Genomic DNA, 23,262 nt, shown 5'->3' with positions numbered 1-23,262 from the left:
AGGGGAGGGGGCCCTGCCTGTGTTGCAGGACTGAACAGATGGCCCCTCCTAGGGGCTGCAGGAGAGAAGCCCCTAGAAGCTTGTTTCTGGTTCCATTTTCTCCCGTAGAGCCTGAATTTGCAGCTGGGGGTGAGGGATGAGGGGGTGGTGGAAAGGAGGAGGTAGCAGGACTAAGTTGAACATAGGAGATCACTGGCTTCTCCCTTTTCGGGAGGCCTGGAGCCCAGTTCTGAAGGGGTGGGAAGGAGGCGGGAATTGTCCTGGCTGTGAGGCAGCCTGCCCACCTGAGCAGGGCCTGGACTGGAGTGTGCACTGCCCACTGTCCATTCCGGGACCCAGCCAGGATGGTGATGTGATGACCGCAGAGCGGGCAGGCCTGGGAAGATGCCTCAGTCACCACGTCTTCTTCACCCCTTGAAAATGCACGCACTGAATGTGTGCACACAGTATTTGTGCATGTGTCCCCGTGTGTATGTGCGCATGTGTGCGCATGACTGCACGCCTGTGCCTGCATGTATGTGCAGGCACGTGCACACGTGTGCACATCTATGCTAATATATGTGTACATGAGTTTATGTGTCTTGGTTTGGGTCCCACAGAGGCTGACCCAGAGACAAAGATTCAATTGCAGGTAGTTTACTGGGAGATGACCCCAGGAAGCACAACAGGGGAGTGAGGAGGAAGACAGGAGAGGAAGGCAGTCTCAATGTTCTCAAGCAAACTGCTGCTGTGAGCAACTGAAACTCAATCCAGAAGGGGAGGCCCAGGAGCCAGTGTACACCATGACCATTCCTCCCCCACAGAGGGCAGGAGTCAGGCCCAGATGTGAGCCTGTCCTCTCAGGAAGGCTGCCGGGGGCAGGAGCAGCAGACAGGCGTGGGGCAGGATGGGACACAGGCGAAAGTGGAGGCAGGCACCAGGTGTTACAGAAATGTTTATTACAAGGATAAATATACACAATATGGGACATTAAAACTGCTGATCCTGGGCCTGTGGGACTTCAAGGGATGCAGGGAATGGAGGGCTGGGTGACCCCTGGGGTGAGGGTGGATGGTGGGACAAGGTGGGTCAGCGGTGGATCCACAGTCCCAGGCTCTGGATGGGGCCCGGGAATGACCAGGGCCCCAGATCACGCACAAGGAGGCCTTATAGCTTGAGCCCTGACAGGCTTGCCTTCCAGTGTGCTGCCTTCCTGCCTGCCTGTATGTCTCTAAAATTCTGGATGATCCCTAGTTGCTGGGGTGCGAGAGCAACTCTGAGTGGGGGCATCAGCAAAGAAGCCCCAAGGCTGCTCAGGGGCCCACCACTGACTTCCAGCATTCAGAAGTGGGAAAATAGCATTGGTCTTTGAGAGACAGGCCCAACCTTCTTCTCTGAGTTGGTGGAGCCCTCAGAAATGATTGCAATTTGGTTCCAGCCCACGTGCTCCTGGCACAATTCAAAGAGCTTAGAACGCCCCTTGGGAGGCTCCTGTCACATCCCTGCCCATGAATACTAAGGGTGATGGGAAAGCAAATCCCTTAGATAGATTCTCCTCATCCTTCTAGAATCTAGACCGTGCCAAAGGGACACCTCCTCCAGGAAGCCTTCCTGATCCCTGCTGGCTGCTCAGTCATGCCAGCCCTGTGTCACTCCTTCATCGAACTCACTATACTCAATGGGGCTTCTCCTCGTTGGTTTCCCATAGAATGCAAGGCCCTGAGCTCAGTGGCTGGTGGGCTGCTGATAGCACTCTCTATCCATTTACCTGGGATGGTGCCCTCTCGCCCCTCCCCCTCCCCAGGAGGAGTCCAGAAAAGGATGATGGGAGCAGGGACCAGGGGCAGAGTGTAGAGCCCCAGGAGGTCCGGCAATATTTCAGGACCCCTGTCATCACATCTGCCTTTTGTTCCTGCACAGAGGAGCTCCAAGAACCTGGTCTTGGTGCAGAATTTACATGCCTGGGACTCCCCCATCTAGAATCTATGGTGTCTCACAAGCCCTCAGGAGGGATAAGCACCATCCAGAACCAGAAAGAGCAAGGGGCCCCTATGTCTCCATGTATTTCCCGCCTGGCTGGCTGGGTTTGGGCATCAGGAGGCCAGATGGTGAAACTAGGGAAGCCCAGGCTGTCCCCAGGGTAGCGATTCCTATGAGCTGAAAGGACTGGGTCAGGTCTCCTGTCCGCCAGACATCCCTTTCCCTCCCTGCCACCTCCTGCTCTTTCTCTGTGGAGAGGTTGGCAGAGTTGGGTAGTGGGCTGCCTGAGGACAGAGACACTCTGGGGAGTGGGCAGAATGGGCTGAGCTCCAAGCTGGCATCAAGCCAGAGGTGGGGCCTGCCTGGTTGGTGTGATGGGCAGCACTACCCTCTCCTGCTTCCCAACACAGCGCGGGCTGGAGAGTGGTGCCCCGGCCCTGCTCTGGGGCCAGGAGCAGTGGGCAAGAGGAAGTGAAGGTTGAGCCCTGCAGGCTGCAGCCCGGGAGGCGTCCCCAAACAAGCCACCTCATGACTTGTCTTCAGGGGCAGGGCTTTCCAGCGAGTCTGCAGCCTCAAGCCCCGCTGCCCCCTCAGGCGGAGCAGGGGAGTCAGGATGCTAGACCCTACCGGCCACTAGCCATGGCCATTGTGGGACATGTAAGCTGCCAGAGCCACCACCACAGCCACATAGAGACCGGCCCCCACGGCAATGGAGAGTGTGGCCAGGAAGAGGGCCCTGCGGGAGGTGGTGCTGGCCAGGCGGAAGTCCCCCTTGGAGATGGCCTTGCTGGTCTAGGGAGAGAGACGTGCTGATGAGAGGGGGCATCCCCATGCCCAGCCAAACTGCCCCAGCCCACCAGGCCCCTGGCCCCCTCCTGCATATGCTTCTGCCAAGCCCTGCAGTGGAGGAAGGTGGCCAGAGTCCAAGGCCTGGGCCCCACGTGCTCTTACCCCCTGGGAGAAGTAGAAGGCGGCGATGCCCAGTGGCCAGAAGCAGCAGAGCATGGAGAAGATGGTGAGCCCCAGGTGGTCCCTGGGGGGCAGCGTGATGAAGTTGTCTTCACTCTCACTCTCTGTCGAGGTTGCATCACTCTGCAAAACACGAGTCGGGTTTGTGAGCAGGCCCCGGATCGCCCAGCGGCAATGATGTGGTTCTCTTCCGTTCCGATGGAAGTGTGTAGGTTGGGCTTGGTGCTCTCTACCAAAAAACCTTAACAATGACCCACTGATTCCATCTTTAGGACTTTATCACAAGGAAGGAATGTAAGTACATATGTACAGGCATGTTCGGCACCGGACAGTAATTGTGAAAGATTGAAAACAATCACAATGCCCAGCGATCAGGGGGTTGACTTAAGAAGTGATGGAATATCTACCATGGAATACCATGTAACCCTTTAAAACAGTGGTTCTCAACCTTCCTAATGCCGCGACCCTTTAATACAGTTCCTCATGTTGTGGTGACCCCCAACCATAAAATTATTTTCGTTGCTACTTCATAACTGTAATTTTGCTATTGTTAATGAATCGTAATGTAAATATCTGTGTTTTCCGATGGTCTTAGGCTCTACAGCAGTGGTTCTCAACCTGTGGGGTCACCACAACATGAGGCACTGTATTAAAGGGTCGCGGCATTAGGAAGGTTGAGAACCACTGCTTTAAAATCACCTGGTAAAGAGATTACATTATGTGGAGCAACACTAGATATGTTGCTTAGAGAGAAAAATCAAGTTAAAAACTAGGCACTGCAAGATCTCTCTCGGGGACTAGGATGGGATAAAAACATGAATAAAAAATGACTAGAAGATCACCCACGACAATAATGTTATCTTCCAGTGGTTTTCTGCATTAACTGTATATTACTTATATAATTAAGAAAACAGGAACAATAAACGCTATTTAAAAATTAAATAGCCAACCCAAGCTAGTGTTTCTCAAAGTGTGGGTAGCAGTTGTGTCAAAGTGCCCCTGGGAGGTGTGACCCCAAGCCAGGCCTAATTAATCTCAACACCTGGCGGTGGCCCTGGGAATCTGTGTTTTAAATACATGTACCCACCTCCTCCTCCTCTTGGTCGTCCTCCTGTCCCTGCAGCTCCTCTTGAACCCCATAGGACACAGTCTGGATGGCAACATCCTCTTCTGCTTGGCCAGGTTCTGTGGACCACTCTGTGGGCCCAGCCTGGGGCTCCCTGCTCTCTGTGAAGCTGGTCTCACAGCTGCCTGCCCTGGGCTCCTTGACCTTGTCCCTCCCCAGGAGGCAGCTAGGCCTGTACCAGGCTTCCACGGCCAGCTGCAGGGACCCTGGGTCCAGGAGCTGGTGGGCGCGAGCAGGGTCAGCTCCTCCTAGGAGGAAGGAGTAGAGCTTCTCCTGGCAGGACCAGCTGGGCGAGGCCTCAGGGTAAGGGTAGGGGCGGTGGAGGTGGGCGGGGCGGTGGAGGTGGGCGGGGCTCCGAGGCAGCAGCGGGTTCTGCAGCTCACTCAGACTCTCCATGGTTCTGGGGGCAGTTCCAGGAAAGGAAATCTGGGCCAGCTGGGCAGTCCTCAGAGAGCCTGCTGGGAGCACAAGACAGACAGACACTGAGGCCAGGGCGCCGGATGCAGGACTGGAAGGGCTTAAGAGCCCGGGTTCTGCAGTCTGACTTGCCTCAGACCCTGCCTTTACCACTGGCCAGAGGTGGTACCTTGACTTGGCTACTCAACTTTTCAGAAACTTCTCCATTTCTTTATCTGCAAATTGGGGATAACAGCTGTATCTACCTCATAGAATTGGTTTGTTCATGTATCCACTCAACACATATTTAGTGAGCATCAGCTCTATGCCAGGTGCTGTACACACAGATGCTGGGATATGATGGTGAGAGAGGTGGGGAGGAGAGGAAGAGGGATGCACACTTTTCTTCCCGGAGCTTACAGTCTGGTAGAGAAGACGGCTGCCCCAAGAAGTACAACAGGGGGTGTGGGAACAGAGGTGCAAGGAAGGCTTTTAAACAGATCTGAAGGAAGAGGACAAGTTGACAAGCTGAGGGGAGGGGAACACATTTCATGCAGAGGCCAGATAAAGGATGGCAGGTAGGTCTGAGAGCCCGGGAGAAGGCAGGTGTGGTTCAGGTACAGAGGGACGTGTGAGATGGGTGTGGGGCATGCAGTCCTGTTGGAGTCTAAGATGGCTTCATGTGTCTTGGCAGGTATGATAGGATGAGATTTGGATCCTGAAGCCTTTCAATGTTTATGTGTGGAGAGTGGCTTGGAGAGGGCTGGGCTGGCTAGTACATCATCTAGGAGGCTTTGCCATGGCTTCTGGTCAACTGAAGACAACTGGGACTCAATGGGGAGATAAAGAAAAAAGGACAAGCCCTGGCTGATGTGGCTGAGTTGGTTGAAGTGTTGTCCCATACACCAAAAGGTGGCGGATTCGATTCCCAGTCAGGGCACATACCCAGGTTGTGGGTTTGACCCCCCCATTCAGGGTGTGTGCAAGAGGCAACCAGTCAAGGTTTCTCTTTCACTCTCTCCTTCCCTTCCTTTCTCTCTAAAAATAAATAAAAATATTTTTAGAAAACTAAAAAAAAAGAAAAAAGAAAAAAAAAAAAGAATTCTAAGTCTGGCAAAGGGCCATTTCTACTTCTGCCCCAAGAGAAAGGACTAGATTCTAGAAAGCTGGTTCTTGGGAAACCTGAAGACAATGCATGCCCCAGGAACAATGCCCAGGGGAAGGGACAGAGGGAGGGGAGGAGAGGGACCAAGTGTTGAGAGTGTGTCCATGGGGGACTGGACTCCCTGCTGGCCTGCTACGCGGGAGGAGGGTGAGCTTTGGCCTGCCTGGAGGCAAAGCAGCAGGAAGAGGCTGCCCATGCCTCAGGCTCTGAGCCCTGGGAGGTGCGGCCTTTCTAACAGAGAATCCTGGAGGCGCACGAAGACGAGCATGTGGCCCAAGTGTCCACCTCTTCATCCAGGAAGGGGACAGATGGTGCTGGAGACATTGGGCTGCCAGGTGCCTGGGGGCTTTGTTGGTGCATTAACCAGCTGCAAGTTACACTTGGGCTGAGAGCAGCTGTGGCGGGAGCTTCTCCGCACACAGAGATGGGCACACAGGCTTGGGAGGGGGTGGGGCTTAGGTCACTGCTCTCCAGTGCTCACCAGTGCAGGGGCCTGGCTACTTCCTCCTCCTTTCTCTCTAGAGGTCAACAATGCAGGGAGCCCCTCAGACTACAGCGGTGTGGAGGGCTCCTCCCTGCAGGTGGGGAGTTGGGAGTGCCCACGACAGAGGTCTTTCAGGGCTAGTCTTGTGTCTGGGCTCCTCTGGGCAAATTCCAAGCAGGCGTGGTCTCTTTTGACCCCCATGGGCAACTTCTGAGCCTGTCATAACTTCCCCTCCTCCAGCAGTTGTGACTCATGGATGCAGAGTTGAAGGTTATGTGACCACAAGGCTCATGTGTTTGGTAGTCAGGTACACTGGGGCTCCATTCCTGAACCACCCCCATTAACATTTTGACTGGGCACCTCAGTTTTCCCATCTGTAATAAGAAGAGCTGAATTAAATGGTCACTGCTGCTGATGGCACTAACATTCATGATCCCATAGCCCCAAGGAGCCCCACAGAAGTGAAATGCCCCCGCTCTTTGTCACCTTTCAAGAGTCCAGGGTAGATGAGCAGGCTCAGAGCCCAGTGAGGTGCAGAGTCCTCTCCTTCCCTCCATGGCCCCTCAGAACAGGATGAGGGAGGCAAAGGAAAGGCAAGACATCTACTCGCCAGGTGGACCTTCGGGCTTCCCAACTCTCCCTGGGCTGCCTTAGTCCCAGCCCCGCCTGCCCCTCATCTTTCCCACCCTCTGGGATTGTAGGACATGGTTCTCAAAGGTCCCCCAGCCTCTCCACCAGCTGGTCTTAATTTACCCGCCTCTATGTATAGCCTTGAAGGTCCTTGTTGCCATTCATGTGGGCAGAGGTATGGAGGGCCTTTCAGCAGGGGTGGGGCAGGGAGTACCAGTCCCAGGGTCCTCAGAGCAGATGAATGCATCTAACTCACCCTTGCCCTCTGCCCTGCTTCAACAGGGTAAGTCACCTGTCCAACCCCCCAGAAGGAAAAGAAGGATGCTTGTGGCCAGGAATGAGGCCCTGGGGCTCTGGAGACTGTGAGGGCATTTGCAGGGCACTTGTCCAGGGCAGGCAGGGGCAGCTGGGTTCCAGTTCATCCTCCTGCTTTGGCCAACCACCTCTTTTGGTCAAAGTACACCCAGCTAAGCTTCTGGAACCCAGCCTTTCCTGGACTGTGCCATTAGGCAAGGCTTCTCAGCAGTTCATTGTAGAAAGATGCACGATCCTGGGTTTTCCACAACAGGAACAAACTGAAAGCCACCTGAGTGTCCAACAGTCAGGGATGAGTTAAATAAATTATGGTCCAATACGAGGTGGTACAAGACCTTCCAACAGGTTTACAAAGAGGAATGGCAGGAGACAATGCTCACTGCAGATTCAGTGAGAAGGCAGGAAAGAATGGTATGTGCACATAATTTCAACTCCAGCCAAGTGTCAACAGCGATTACCTCCAGGGTGACAGCACGGGTGTTTTTTCCATTTTCTTTTTTACACCATGGTTTTCCGGTGTTCCACATCTCCTTTTTACAACGAGCATGTACTGCTTTTAAACCAGAACAAATTAAGTGCATAGATTTTTTTCTGAACCAAATTATCTAAAATCGGTTTAAAACTTCCCTAGGCTAGAGCGTTTCTTCTGGGTTTAGAGGTCTGAGCACAGCATCAAAGCCTACCCTGACACACAGATAGGTATACACACACACACACACACACACACACACACACACCCCTCCACTTCTATAAAGCATCCAAGCTAGGGGCTGTAGCACCTGCTCATAGTGGCAGTCAAGGATCACAGTTCTCTAACAGGTCATGTTCTCCCCATAACCTGCTAGGGCTACAAGGGTTCACTGAGCTGATCCCAGGGACCCAGCACTGAGCTCTGGCCAGATGGAGGAGGTGGCAGGTCCCCAGGGCAGCCTTCTCTGTCCTTGGCCTGGCCTGACCTCTTGACCTGTTGCTTGTGGCTGTTTCTCCCTGCTCTCTGGGGTAAGTGACCAGTTTTCATCTCCACCTCTGCTGCCTGGGCTCCCTTGGACTGTGTGTGCAGTATTGTGTGCCTGCTTACGGCCTGGTGAGCATGCCTGTGTGAGAATGTGTGTGTGTGTGTGTGTGTAAGTGCACACATGTCCAGACAACAGACATGAAATGTCTGGGATTCTGAAGCTAAGCAGATTGCTCCAAATTGTGCGTTTGAGCCTAGCTGTCTGGGCCCCACAGGAGGAGAGGGAAAGAAGATGGCTCTGGCTTGTTTTCTTTTCAGCTGAGAACTGAGCTGAGCTAAGGTTTTCCAGTCCCTGATTTGGGGAGGGAGAGCACACTGCCACCTCTCAGACCAGAGGCAGGAAACCATCCAGGAGTCTACTAGCATCCAATTACAGCGTCCCACTGGAGTCTGATTGCACCTGAGTCTAATCATAATATAGTGTAACATCAGTTTGCTGATCTATAAAATGTATAGATGGGGTAGAAAGTGTTGATTTTTAACAGCTCGGCTCAATATGACCCTGGGATTCTATTGGGAGAAGAATAATAATAACAACACTTACTGAGCTTTTTGCATGTGCTAGACACTCATTTTGACTCAATAATTCTAGTGGGAGAATAAAAATAGGATGGGTGCTTCCTCTTCTAGCTGTGGCAGACAAACTCAGGTCACACAATACCTGCCAATAATAGCTAGAAAAGCCAGGGAAAATATGAGGGCATCGAAGAATCACCCAAGGGAGCAAGGATTTGAGGAGTCAGGATTGCAGGCTCCCAGAGGAAAAAGAAACACAGAGAGGTGAGCCTGGCCCTTGGCACCACTTTCCCCTTCTTCTAGCGGCATCAGAGGCTGGGGAGAAAACACTGAAGGAGGAGGGGACCCAGAAAACAGTGCCAGTTTTCAACCTCTTTAGGCTACCCCTCTTTCTGGTAGGAGCAAACCAGAAAGCAGGCCTTGAATCAGCTCCGTCCCTCGGAGTAAGGTGACCTGCACACAGCCTGGCTGCCTTCCAGAAGCCAACGTTGTCTCAGGGCAGTGGTTCTCACTTTAGTGTGTACCAACACCACCTGTGGACTCCTTAAACCCAGACTGCTGGCTTCCACCCTCACCGTGTATGCTTCCAGATGGGCCTGGGCATGCACATCTGTAACAAGTTCCCGGTGCTCCTGGCGCTGCGGGTCCGGGGACCACGCTTTAAGAACCACTGCTCTGATAATCTACTGAAAAAAATAGTGAAGACATGTGTAACCTGTAAGCTAATAGATGGGGAACATGAAATAATAAAAATACTTGACTATCCAAAATGAGACAAGATAGAAAAGGGGATGTAGAACAGGTGAGACAAATAGAAAACAAATAGTAAGATGTTAAACTTACACCCGATTATATCAACAATTACATTGAATGTGAACGAAATAAAATTGCCCATAAAAAGACAAGGATAGTCACATAGTGTATTAATCCATTTATATGGAATTTGAGAGGCAAAACTAGAGCGACAGAAAGCAGATGAGTGGTTGCTAAGAGCCAGGAGTTGGGGGAGGGGCATGAGGACTTTTTTAATGTAGGGGCTGTTCTATACCTTGATTGATTGTGGTAGTGGTTACATGACTGTATTTCACAGAACTCACTGAATTGCATACTTAAAATTAATGATTTTTATTATTGCATGTCAAAAATGGATTTTTTTGCCATTTATTTGTTTGTTTATTTATATTTTATTATTTTTAAATCCGAGTATATGTTTTTTATTGATTTTTTAGAGAGAGAGGAAGAAAGAGAGAAACATGGATGTGAGAGAAACATCAATTGGTTGCCTTCCATATGTGATCTGACTGGGGATCAAACCTGAAACCCAGGAATGTGCCCAGACTGGGGATCAAACCGGCAGCTGTTCAGTGCACAGAAGGATGCTCAACCAACCAGACCCCTTTGACTGGGCTGGATTTTTAAAATAACAAAATCCAACTACATGCTGCTTATAGCAATGCACCTTAAATATGAAAATACAAAGAAGTTCAAGGAAAAAGAATAAAATAATGATACCAACACCTCATACTTATCAAGTTCTTACTATGTTCCAGGCACCATTCTAAATGCTATCTATCATCTCATTTAATTCTTACAGTAGCTCTATGAAGTCTGTGCCATCCTTATCTCCATTTTACAGATTAAGACTCAAAGGCATAAGAAAGTTAAAGGAGCCCTCAGGCACCCAGCTGGTGAGTGGTGAGCTGGACGTGACCCCTGGAAATACGACTGCAGAGTCACTGTGCTTAGTGCCAGTAGAGGTCAGATACCATCCACTGAGTGTTTGCTTGGTTCTGAACACCAGGCCAAGTGCTTCAAATGCAGTATCTCATTTAATCTTTTCTCTGTCTCATGTGGGGGAAGTGCAGCTCAGAACGGTTTAAATAGGCTTTCTGAGATCACAGAGCTGGAGCATGGCGGAGCCCCATTTGACCCAGGTCTGCCTGACCTGAGCTCATGCTGGCCTGAACAGCATTGAGTTCTCCAGGTTAGCTGCAGGATGGGGCCTGGAGTTGCTGGTTACACACAATACCTGGGAAGAGGCATCATGAACACTATTTTTTAAGAAGGCCGAAGGGATAGTGTGATGTATAACTAGGTGTTGGGTCATATCCTTGGGGTGGGGCCCGCCCTTATCAGAACCCTATAAAATTATAATTAGAAACTATTTACTGCATGAAGCTAGCTATTATTATTTCCCATTTTTCAGATAAAGAAACTGGCACTCAGAAAAGTTAAGTAACTTGCCCAGGATTAAACAGTGACCGACTGGATGTGAACCCAAGTTTAATTGAGTCCAAAGCCTAGCCTTTCATTACTATGCCTTTCAGAGCCTACCTGTGTATAGAAGGTCAGGATAAATTGTGTGGATCTGAACCTGAATGGGTTAAAACCAGAGGCCTCAGTGAAGGGAATGGGGCAAAGGAGCTTTAATAAAAGATTAAGAGATTTGGTGTGATTTAGTAGCTCAGGGGTGGCTGCCTAGATAACCTTAAGGTCTGGATTCATATAAATACAGAGCCATTGTGAAAAGCTGAACTATTCACCTTGCTATCTCTCAGTACAGCAGGAGAGATTGCCTCTAAACTGAAAGATCAAAGCAAGCACTTCCTAGTAAGGCAGAAGATTAAATATAAATGATTAAAATCAGAGAAAAGGTGAAACCTTTAACAAAAGGCGCTAGACTACCTTCAAGTCAGATACTATGGAAGCTGTTGTACAAGCTGTGAAGTGTGGCTATGGTGGCTGTTTGTAATGGCTTGGGACTGGATTTGATGATTTCTGGCCTATAAGCAAGAAAGCCACCAAGATAGCTGGGGGTCATGGCTGTAGCTTCCTGCACCTGGCAGTAAAGAGAGAAAGTCAGGGGCAAAGAAGGGGAGGAAGGGGAGTCAGAGTCAAGGGAAAATGGGGAACTTGGCTCTCTTTGCTTCAGTTTGTCTTGGAAAGCTAAAGTAATTAATTATCCTTGCTTTCTCCTCTGTCTTCAACAGCTCCTAACTCCCGATCCTTCTTAACAAGCACTTAAACATATTGTTTTCTTCCTTGCTAGAAAATAAATCAACTGCAGTGGTTGTAAAATCTGGCTGTAGCTCTAGCTGGTTTGGCTCAGTGGATAGAACGTTGGCCTGCGGACTCAAGGGCCCCAGGTTCGATTCCGGTCAAGGGCACATGCCTGGGTTGTGGGCTCGATCCCCAGTAAGGGGCATGCAGGAGGCAGATGATCAATGATTCTCTCTCATCATTGATGTTTCTATCTCTCTCACCCTCTTCCTTCCTCTCTGAAATCAATAAAAATATATTAAAAACAAACAAACAAAAACCTGGCTGTAAATACTTTGACATTACTCCCATTGAGAAGTGGGGGCCTAGGTCCCTCCTCTCTAATCTGAGTGGGTGTGACCGCTTCAACCCCCCACCCAGAGCACAGCAGAAGTGATGCTGTGTGACTCCAAAGCAGGTGACACGAGGTCATGCATCTTTCACCGCTTTTGGAACCCTGAGCTGCCTGTACGTAGTTGGACTACTCTGAGGCCGCCATGCTGGAGAGGCTGTGTGTGTGGATCCTCCTGTCAATGGATCCTGCTGAGCCCAGCCTTACAGTCATCCTTGAGATGCCAGATGCGAGAGTGAAGCCATCTTGGACTCTCTGAACCAGCCCATCTGTCCGCTGAATACCACTGGGTGACCTCTTCATTGCGTGCCACAGGGAGAGAATAATCACACAGCTCAACCCTACATGGATTTCTGACCCCTGAGGTCCTGAGGTATAATAAGATGTCTTTTGTTTTAGCTGCTAAGTTCTGGGGCAGTCAGGCAGCAACAGATAACTGGAACATCCTTCCTCAGTGCCAGTTCCCTCAGCTCCTGTCTCCTCTCCCTCCTTCACTTTATAGCTGTGTTTCTCAGAAGTATTGTCTCTACTCACATCAGAATACTTCAGCTCCCGGCTCAAAAGTCACTTCTTCAGGGAGGGTGTCCCTATCTCCTCAGTCTAGATTTAAGTGCTCTGCTTCTCTGCTCTCCAGGCTCCAGCTCTTCCTCTCAGAGAGCTTATCACAGCCTCTACTTATATATGTGTGACTCACTGATTAGCATCTTTCTCCCTTACCAGACTGTGAGCGTCAAGAGGGTGGGGATTGCCTCTGTCTTCCTCATCCTTGCAGCCCCTTGTCGGGCGTAGAGTGGGTACTTAAACAGTTGATCTCATGAGTGAATGAGTGAGCTAGGTATGCTGAGCCTCCCTCATAAGAAAGTACTTTCCAGGATCTGGGATGGATGGAGCACATCTGGCCAGGGCACTTTTTGTTCTACACAACAAACATTTCTTGAGCAGTTACTAGGGATGCAAAAATAAACAAGAAGTGGTACCTGCTCTGAGGAGGGGTGGGGAATACAGACTAGTAAATACAAAATTTCAATACAATGGAGTCAGTGTGTTAGCAGTACACAGAGAGCTATGGGACGCCGATAAGGGACTCCTATCCTGGGATGGGAGTGGAGGCGATGATGGGAACTATGAAGAGGCTTTCAGAGCAGGTGACATCTGAAGTGAGTCTTGAAGAAAGAAGATGAGTCATCTAGGTGAGACAACGAGGGAAGGGCATTTCTAGCAGAGGAAACAGCACAGAAGCATGGGCTACTGGTATGAAGGAGAGGCCAGGGTGGCTTGGTATTGATGGAATGAGGCAGGAGAAGGGGGAGGGTCTTCTACTCCATACGGAGTTTTTTCCCTGTGGATAGTGGGGAGCCAATGATAGTTGTAGCAAGGGAGTGGTATGGTTGCACCTGTGTTTCAGAGCACTCTGGTAGCAGCAGTGGATAGAAAGGGTTAGAGGTGAATGAAAAGGGAGGCTAGGAGTCCTGTAAAGAGACTACTGTAAAAATGGAGGCAGGAGAGGATAAGGACCTGAACCTGATCTATGACAAAATGGATGGAGATGAAGAGTCATACCTGAGGAGTAGTTAGGAGGCTAAATAAATAGAACTTTGTGGTTAACTAGAAGTGAGGGAGGGGAAGGAGCCAAGAATGACTCCCGGCTTTCTGACTTTGTCAGCTAAGTAGAAGGTGATGCCACCAGATGAGACAGAAATTCCAAGGGGAGACTGCTGGTTCAAGAAGGCAGCCTGGGCCGAAACCGGTTTGGCTCAGTGGATAGAGCGTCGGCCTGTGGACTGAAGGGTCCCGGGTTCGATTCCGGTTAAGGGCATGTACCTTGGTTGCGGGCACATCCCCAGTGGGAGGTGTGCAGGAGGCAGCTGATAGATGTTTCTCTCTCATCGATGTTTCTAGCTCTCTATTCCTCTCCCTTTCTCTCTGTAAAATATCAATAAAATATATTTAAAAAAAAAAAAAAAAAAAAAGAAGGCAGCCTGGGCCCGGCCAGTGTGGCTCAATGGTTGAACGTTGACCTATGAACCAGGAGGTCACAGTTTGATTACTGGTGGGGCCACATGCCCGGACTGTGGGCTCGATCCCCAGTAGGGGGCAGGCAGGAGGCAGCAAATCAATGATTCTCTCTCATCATTGATGTTTCTCTCTCTCCTTCTCCTTTCCTCTCTGAAGTCAATAAAAAAAATATTTTTTAATAAAGAAGGCAGCCTGAGCACAAACGACCCTCTCTTCTCCTTCTTAAGGTTCTATTAAAATGTCAGGGCTTTCTTTTTTTAAAGAATAAAATCATAACAAAATTAGGAAAGAGAAAAGAATGATATCAGTGAACCAAAAACACTGAGGAATTTCTGGGAGATACAGAGCAAATGAAATTCCTTGGTAAAGAAATCTGCAGCCTCAAACCCCAGAGGTAAGAACAATTCCCCTTCAAGGGAGAGGCCTGTTAGGAAAACAAAGGCAACCTAGGCCCGGCTGGTGTTGCTCAGTGGCTGAGTGTCGGCCTTTTCTTTTATTTTCATGTATTCGTTATTCCTCGATGCCCATGCAAACTTATGAATGAAGGAAGGTGTTGACTAGCACAGGTGGCTGGTGTGGATTTCTTCGGCAGGGAGGCTAGGAGTCCTGTAAAGAGACGATTGTAAAAATGGAGGCAGGAGAGGACAAGGACCTGAACCTGATCTATGGCCGCGCTGGGGATCGAGCCGCAACCCGGGCATGTGCCCTGACCAGGAATCAAACCATGACCTCCTGGTTCATAGGTTGACATTCAACCCCTGAGCCGTGCCAGCCAGGCCCAGGCTGCCTTCTTGTACCTAACTTCCAAGGAAATCCACACCAGCTACCTGTGCTAGTCAACACCTCCCTTCATTCATAAGTCTGCATGGTCAACACCTCCCTTCATTCATAAGTCTGCATGGTCAACACCTCCCTTCATTCATAAGTCTGCATGGTCAACACCTCCCTTCATTCATAAGTCTGCATGGTCAACACCTCCCTTCATTCATAAGTCTGCATGGACAATGAGCAATAATGAATACATGAAGAGAAAAGGACCAAATAAACAGAACAATTGACATAAGATCAAAACATCCAAATTATAGAAAAGACCTTTATAATTTTTTGAATTCATAATCTCACAGATATATAAGAGGATGTTGCATCCATAAAACAAGAATAGGCTGCTATGAAAAAGGAGCAAAGAACATGAAAGAATTTGGAAAATTGAAAATAATTGTCTAAATTTTAAAAAATTTAATGGAGAGAGTTGGCAATAGAATAAACACAGTTAAAGACTAACTTTTTTTTTAGTCCTCACCTGAGAATATGTTTTTATTGATTTTTAATAAGAGAGGAAGGGGGAGACAGAGAGAGAAAAACATTGATAGGTTGCCTCCCATATACACCCCTATGCATGGATCAAACCCATGACCTAGGTATGTGCCCTGATCGGAATAGAACTTGCAATCTTTCTGGTGCATGGGACAATGCTCCAACCAACTGAGCCACCCAGCCAGGGCAAGACTAACTTTTTTTAAAAAAAACATGTATTTTATTGATTTTTTACAGAGAGGAAGGGAGAGGGATAGAGAGTAAGAAACATCGATGACAGAGAAACATCGATCAGCTGCCTCCTGCACACCATCTACTGGGGATGTGTCCACAACCAAGGTACATGCCCTTGACCAGAATCGAACCCGGGACCTTTCAGTCCGCAGGCCAACGCTCTATCTACTGAGCCAAACCGGCCAGGCAAGACTAACTTTTTAATGTAAAAGAAAAAGTTAATAAACTTCCCCAAGGTATGGAGCAAAAAGATGACGCAGGTGAAATAAAGTTAAGAGATAAGGATGAGAGCCCCAGAGTTCTGAATCAATCTAGTAGGCATTTCAGAAAGACTGTAGGGAAATAATAATTAAAAGAACAAAAGCAGAGCCCAGTGTGCTGAGTGGTTTTAGTGCCTGCCTGCACACTGAAGGGTCGTGGGTTCAGGCACATACCTGGGGGCCACGATCCAGGTGTATGCGGGAGGCAACCAATTGATGTGTCTCTCTCACATCGATGTTTCTCCGCCTTTCTGTCTCTCAATGTCTCTCTCTTCCCCTCTCTCCCTTCCGCTCTCTAAAAATCAATGGAAAAAATATCCTCGGGTGAGGATTAAAAAAAGAACAGAAGCAGAAAGTGTTTCCTGAGCTGAAAGAAAAAAGAATACTTACATTGAAAAGGCTCACCAAGTACTGAGCTGGAAAAATGAAACACACACACACACACACACACACACATACACACACACACACACGCACGCGCGCGCAAAAGAAAGATGAGAAAGAGAAGTGGATGAGTTTGGTCTTGAAGTGTCTTTGGGTTACTAGGGTAGAAACTCCAAGTGGCAATTAAATGTATAAAGTTGAAGCCCTGCGTAGTGGTCAGGGCTGGAGAGAGATTTGAGAATTATTGAAGGACCTATGGAGAGGGAGGAGAAGAGAAGAGCAAGGAAGGGAGAGAAGAGGGCTGAGGAGGGAACCCAGGAAAGGGAAAGGCAGCTGAACACTTCTCAGCTCCCAAGTCTTCTAAGGCGCTGTCTTACAGAGAACAAAAGTCTACCCTGTTTTCTATCCACTGCCACCTGTGTTCCCATGAGCTGGACTGGCCTCTCTCTCAGAGCATAATCCATCTGCCTGGGGGATGGGAATGTGGCTGACAAGGGTGAAAATTGCTGGGAGGATTGAGGTGGTGGCACCACTACTCAAATTAGTCCATTTGCAGGCAGAAATTAAATCTTTATTCTCACTGAAACAACCTGTCTCTACTGAAGCAGCTCATTCCCAACCACTTACAGCAAACAGAGCATCTGATGGCAGAAGATAGCACACATAATGGGGAGGTAGAGCATGGGGCCCTCACGCCCTGGCTTGATTTGCTTGGGGTGGGGGGTGGGGGTGGCAGCTGCAGGGAGGAGAAAGAAGAGAGAATAAGGGAGGAGACAGGAGAAGAGAGAACCTGGATAGAAAGAGCAGGGATGAGATCAGTTTTCATGGCCCCCTGGCTAGTAGCAGAAGGGACTTCGCTCCAGGCAGAAAGCCTACCAAGCCCCTGAGAAGGGAATGGGGTTGGACAATACCCAAGGTTTAAGGAACTGAAATGTTTCTTCTTCCCAAAGTGCAGGCTGCTGCTTCCACTTCTTCCTCCCTGGAGTGGTGTACTTTGGGGCTGCAAGTCCCTCTGGGATGTACAAATGAATTGGTCTTTGAATCTAAAGGTAATGAATGATGTGCAGGTATCTCCAGATATTCTCTTACTATTTTGTGTGCGCCACCCAGGGGAAGGGGCCTGCATATGTGTATTATGTGTATTTCAATGTTTCCATCTCTCTCTTACACACACGCGCACACACACACTTCATTTCTTAATGACATTCATCACTTCATTTCTTAATGACATTCATCTCTTCCTCTTCTTCAGACCTCTCTTGCCCCCAGCCCCAGATAACCAAGATCACCCAATCAGGTGCCTGCGTTGACTCCCTTCTTCCCTTTGAAGCCTTGCAGAGGGAGGGGAACACAAGAAGTAGCCAGTGGTAGCTTTTCCCTGCTGGCAGAGAAGCCAGATGTGTCTGCCTGGTGATCAGCGATGCCCTGAACCCTGACAGCTCTGGGGCTGGAGAGTCCACCCAGACAGCTGTAGAAGGAGGGGTGGTGCATGGTTCTATCCCCAGCAGCAGGCCAGCACCCCCACAGACCAATCTTGCAGAAAATAAAGCCCCTCTCCATGGTTGCTGCTGCCGCTGCTGCTGTCACTTTGTTATAAAGGTTAGTGACTGTCCATTAACTCCGAGGAGCTGATTCTTGCCAGTGCTGCACCGGCAGCTGGGAGCCAGAAAGTGCTGACATGGGGGGAGGGGGCGGTGGTGGGTAAGTAGGGGAGGTCACTGGCATGGCCTACTCAGCCCTACCCAAGTGCCAATTAGCTGAGGTTTTTCTGCACATCAGCCAGGCCTGCCACAGTTGAGGAAAATTATTGTCAGAGAAGCTCATTTTGTTCTTATATTAAAAAGTGTTCTCCCCAGGGATGGATCTTTCCTGACTGTCCCCTCCTTCAGCCTTCTTAAGTGGGGGATCCCAACCAGGCAGGATCCCTGGGAGGAGATGGCCAAGGACAGGGTCCCTGGCCATTGGCTACTCACAGAGGATGTTGGGGCGGGGGGAGTGATTTCCTAGCCTTTTGGCCTGGAGGCAGCAGCCCTCCCAGCTCAGCAACTCTGCACACATTCCTGGCTTTCCCCGGAAAATAAGGAAGAGTAGGGGATCTTAAGAAAACACTAAAACTATAAATATCTTTTCCTAAGTTCTTATTTCTTCATTCCTCTGCATTCATAAAATCCAGTTCTTCACTGAAAGGACATTAACATACTCTTCAGATCAGGTTTGTGGAGCTGGTATCCTGTGTTCAAGGAGAACTTAGGGATTTGTGGGCTCGGAATAGCCCTCAGATTGCCCCACAGAACATTAGAACTCATAGTCTTAAAACTCATCGAGTTCAGCCTTCTCTTACTGAAGTGAAAACTAAAGCTTACAGAAGGGAAGGGACAGCCTGAGACAGTCATTGGCAGATCTGGGATCAGAACACAGGGCTCCTGACTTCCAGTCAAATGTTTTTCTTCTGAGATATGTTAACACTTCGCTCTTGCATTTTACACCCAATTACTGAGTCTTTGCCATCTTTCAGGAGCTATGGGGGAGGTGGGGTGTTGAAGGAGGCAAAGAGATGAAAACAACATAATCCTTGCCTTCAAGGAGCTGTTTCCCTAGATCTGTGATTTTTTTGGGAAAAAAATAAAAACTGTGAGTCAGACTCTCACCCTATATCGTCTTTATAGGTGATGATGGAAGAGTAGACAAGGAGGGAACCCTTTTACCTTCTCAAGTTTTATAAGTTGGGTTTCACTGACTCTGGGACCTCAGGGAGGCCAAGGACAAAGGGAGCCATAGCCAGGCTGGGAGGAAAGGGGGTAAGGGTGACAGTGCACAGGCCACTGACAGCAGGTCTGGCTGGTGGGTAGGAAGAGGGATAACAGCTCACACTAATATGGCAATGTACAGTCGACAAGCCTTCAATCAGGTACATTGTTTCATTGAGTCTCAAGGCAGTTCTCTGAGGGGAGCAGAGCAGCTGTGTTATCCCTACTTTAGGGATGAGGAAACTGAGGTTCAGAGAGCTCAGATAATTGGCCAAAAGCCAGTAGATGCCAGCATCTAGCCAGGAACTCCTAGTCCAGTGCTCCTTCTACCACTGTGGGTGGGGAAGTTGTGCTGGGATAAGAGGATGGGGATAAAGCAGTGGTCAGCCACAGTGATAGGCCAGTCTTCCTCTACGCAGTTTTATTTTGATTGCTACATTCTGGCACGCAGAGAACTCTGCTCTGAAGACCTGGAAGCACTTTGCAGGCCTGAATGATCTCATTCAGCTCACTCTTGCCAAAAGAGGAAGGACTCCAAATAGAGATTCTGTCTAGGGTCACCAGCATTAGCCACGTAATAGACAACAGGACGCAGGATCTCCCACTCTTTGCCCTCATGCACCAAGCTGTGTGATGCAAAACCAGTCTCTTTCCATGAGAGTCAAGAGGGCCACAGGATAAAATTAAGGTATCTTCTGGTACCTCCTTCCTTCCATGGAGAAATGGGTTAATAGGTCCTGAGGGGCCTAGCCCATCCCTTGGCCCAAGGGTCATTCCAGGGCAAAGAAATCTTGAGGCAGTCCCCCTAACGAGCAGGGTTGGGGGAGGAGAGGGAAGCTAGTGAAGCTGGTTCAGATTTCCCTAGTGTCGCAGAGCCCTGGTGGGGACTGAGACACCAGGAGTCTGGAGACTCATGAGCATTTCTTGGGGGGCAGGGTGTCTCAGAGCTGCGTGAGGCTGGGGTCAAGGCCTGGTGGTGTGGGGTCAGGGTACCCAGGTGCCTGCCTGAGCCCCAGTCCCTCAGGCCCCTCTCACCCTGTAGGGTGAGAGGAAGGCATGGACTTAGTGTGATCTCTGGCAGAGCCCGCATCCCTGAGAAGGGCCCCAGCTCAATCCTGGTTCAGCGCCTAGCTCTGCGCTCCCGATGCGCCCCCAGACGGCCTCTTACCTGTCCTGCCGAGGACGGTCCCGCCTCCTTCGCGGGGCTCGGGGGCCCGGCATGGGCCGGTGAGCGACAGCGCTCTCTCCTCGTGGCTGCGGTGGAACTCCCAGGAGGGCACCTCTGCTCCGGGCCCCGGGTCGCTGCCACTGCCGCCGCTTCAGAACCACGGACAGCTCCCGCCTTCTGCCAGCCGCTGCCGTCCGCCCCGCCCCGCGTGGTCCCGGGAGCCCCGCATCCTGGCCCGGCCCTGCCGCTGCCGCGCAGCCCTTAGCCCGGCCCGAGGCGGCTCCGCGCTGACTTGGGAGAACAGCCAGGAGGGTCCCCTCTCTTCCCCGCCTCCCGCCGCCGCCGCTGCCTCCCTCTCGCCTCCGTGCTTCGTGCTCCCTTCCACGCTCCTGAATCAGCCCACCAGGGCGCTCCGGACCCAGCTCCGGGGCGGGGCGGGGCGGAGCGGGAAGCCCGGGGAGCCCAGAGGAGGCGAGAGGCAGCAACGGGCGTCTCTGGCTTCTGGAGCCGAGTCCTCTCTCCCAGCCCTTCTTCCCACCCTGCTCTCGTGCTCCCGCAGAAGCGATGTGTGATCCTCCCGCTTCTTGAAGCATTTTTGGAGCTCCTAGGCGCCCAAGCCCTGAGATTTAATATTAATATGCCCTAAAGAGAAAAACAAGCAAATAAAAATCATTTATTGAGCGCCTACTATTTATCAGACACCACGCAGGATTTTATGTTTTTAAGCAATATAATCTCATTTAATTTTTAAACAACTCTAAGAGGCAACAACTCTAAGAGGCAATACAATCCGCCCCCCACCCCCATTTTACTCATAAAGACGCTGGGCTCATAGATTAAATCTCTTCATGTGGTGAGAACAGTACTGTGCTGGGAAATGTATGGGCTTTAAAGACCATAGACCTCAATTTTAATCCTGGTCTCCCACTTACTAACTGTATAATCTTGAGCAAATTACTTAACCTCTCAAAGCCTCAGGTTTCTCATTAGCAAAATGGGGGAGCTGTAGCCACCTCATAGGAGTCACATGAGGACAAAGCGAGATGACATGTGTGACACATTGGCTCCAACTAGGCCCTCAGTGGGTGAGCATTCCCCTCAGTTCTCCCAGAGCGAGATCTGAGCCCTGAGCCCAGGGCTTCCGGCTGCTCTGTCTCCCCCACTGGGCTGCTCTTTTTCACCCCCTCACTTCAGTTTTCTTTTTGTAGCTTGGGGACACCCTCATCTTGAGGGTCATGAATGGACGAGGCTATTTTTCAAGCTCTCCACAAGGTCTTGAGTCTCACCACAGTACCAGGAGATTGGGAGGGGAGAGTATTTTTGTTTTCTGAAGGTAAACATGGGCCAAAAAGTAAACCTTGGAGCCTGAAGCAGGGTGAAGCTGGGGCCAGGGCTGGAAGGAGGCCCTGGGGACAGGGCTGGCAGTGTGAGTCCCCCCCCCCCCCCATCCAAGGATGCCATAGCACACTGAATGGTAGGCTCCCAGACCCCTCACTCCCACATAACACAGGGCATCTGGAGCAGTTCCATTTAGTTCCCAACTGGCTCCGTCTGAGGCAGACGTCCTACCCACCCCCGCCTTTCTAGTCATGGAGCTTGGGTCTCCTCTTCAGGGCTGGGCAGAAAGCTCCCTCAGCCTTGCAGTCTGTCTCGGGGCTGGTATTGGTGTTTAACCTGTTGGGTGTTAAATATATTATTGCTGTTATTGCCCCTGCCCCAGTAAAGGGGAGGCCCCGAGGTTAGGAAGCCTCTTGAACCACTCATCTGAGGCCTATTCAGCATCTGCACACACACACACACACACACACACACACACACACACACACACGCCCTCCCACACACACATGAGACACTGGCCCCATAAGTCTACATGCCTTCTTGCACCTTTGGTTCCTTCACAGGGGCTCACGGCCCCCTATTTGGCCTTGTTCTCCTTCTGCTTCTTTTCTCTGTGTCTTGGATTTGCTCCATGTCTGGGCTGCATACCGAATTACTAATCAAAAGGATAATAAAAAAGCCAGTGAAGCAAAGCGGCACATAAATTCCAAATACTAATGTTGATAATTATATGCTGTTGCCTGGAGGGGAAACTTCAAGAGAGGCCATTGGTATTGTGTCAAGGGCCCTGGCCTGGGCACCAAGAGACCTGAGTTCTGGTCTGGTCTTTGTCATTAATTGTCTGTGCGAATTTAGGCAGTCCCTAATCTCCCTGGGCCTTTGCTTCCTTAGGTTTCCAAGCCGCCTCAGCAGCTTTGAAGAAACTGTAGGGCAGTCAGCACTAAGAGTTTCCTTTGAGAAAATTACCTCTTATCCCTCACAAGATATAGGGAGTGGCTCAAAAACTGAAGAATCTATAACTTTGCAAAGATTTCATTCCATTTTACACTCCCTTCCTTTCTCATCAAGCCCTCCCAGCTTTGTAAGGAAGGTCAGATCACTCCTGTACTCTAGAGAAGACAAAGTATAAGCCAAAATCAGGGGCCTTGAAGGAGCTGCCGCGAAGGGTGGTGGGGTAGAAAGACATGTTAACCAGCAATTCCAGCACATTGAGATAAATGCTATTATAGGGTTAGTGAAAAGTGCACAGAGAAGGAAACAATTAGTTCTGCCTGAGAAGTCCCTGGAGGCTTACTGGAGGAGGTGACATTTGAGCTGAGTTTTTCTAAAGGATGAGACATTCACCAGGAAGATCAGGAGAGGAGGAAATTCTGGGTAGAAAGGCTGGAGTGAAGAGACAAGGCTGGAAGACTGGTGAGAAAGCTACAGTAGTGTCCAGTAAAGAGATGGTAAGAACAAGGCAAAGTCAGCAGGATGGAGAACAGGAAGCAGGCTTGAGACACTTCTGGGGGAGAACAGAGAGGAGAGATTGGTTGTAGGCATCAAGAGCAATGTTGGGCCTGGCCCGTGTGACTCAGTGGTTGAGCATTGACCTATGAACCAGGAAGTCATGGTTTGATTCCTGGTCAGGGCACACGCCCGGTTTGCAGGCTCAACCCCCCAGTAAGGGGTATGTGGGAGGCAGCCAATCAATGATTCTCTCTCATCATTGATGTTTCTCTCTCTCTCTCCCTCTCCCTTCATCTCTGGAATCACTTGCTACCTATAAGAATGAGGGGAACAAACTCTGCTTACTCTGTAATGTTGTTGAGTGCTATAAACCTCTTAGTTTCTAG

The 23,262-nt window shown here is 50.0% G+C and overlaps 1 protein-coding gene across 2 annotated transcripts; it reads right to left on the bottom strand.

The window, feature by feature from the left end:
* Window positions 1-916: 916 nt before the first annotated feature.
* Window positions 917-20,486, bottom strand: SYNDIG1L (synapse differentiation inducing 1 like). Of its 2 annotated transcripts, none has more exons than XM_080672890.1 (4): window positions 20,090-20,486; window positions 4,016-4,512; window positions 2,911-3,051; window positions 917-2,751 (listed from the first exon to the last, which is right to left on the bottom strand). In XM_080672890.1, exons 2-4 carry the CDS (start codon window positions 4,448-4,450, stop codon window positions 2,593-2,595), a joined length of 735 nt encoding a protein of 244 aa, XP_080529016.1. In that variant the 5' UTR covers window positions 4,451-4,512; window positions 20,090-20,486; the 3' UTR covers window positions 917-2,592. The 2 variants fall into 2 exon arrangements, with proteins under 2 accessions (XP_080529016.1, XP_080529017.1); XM_080672891.1 differs by having other exon boundaries at window positions 918-2,751; window positions 4,016-4,509.
* Window positions 20,487-23,262: the final 2,776 nt, after the last annotated feature.

This window comes from Plecotus auritus (assembly GCF_963455305.1).
Source record: "Plecotus auritus genome assembly, chromosome: 1".
NCBI lineage: Eukaryota > Metazoa > Chordata > Mammalia > Chiroptera > Vespertilionidae > Plecotus > Plecotus auritus.
The sequence above is the reverse complement of the archived record's forward strand: the minus strand, read 5'-3'. Positions and strand labels throughout refer to the sequence as shown.

Bases quoted from the DNA above. Each gene is read 5' to 3' on its own strand.
- SYNDIG1L (XM_080672890.1), bottom strand. From the start codon at position 4,450: ATGGAGAGTCTGAGTGAGCTGCAGAACCCGCTGCTGCCTCGGAGCCCC. The intron at 3,052-4,015 runs GTGGGTACATGT...CGTGTTTTGCAG, and splicing joins ACGACCAAGAGGAGGAGGAG to AGTGATGCAACCTCGACAGA. The intron at 2,752-2,910 runs GTAAGAGCACGT...CTCTCTCCCTAG, and splicing joins CCTTCTACTTCTCCCAGGGG to ACCAGCAAGGCCATCTCCAA.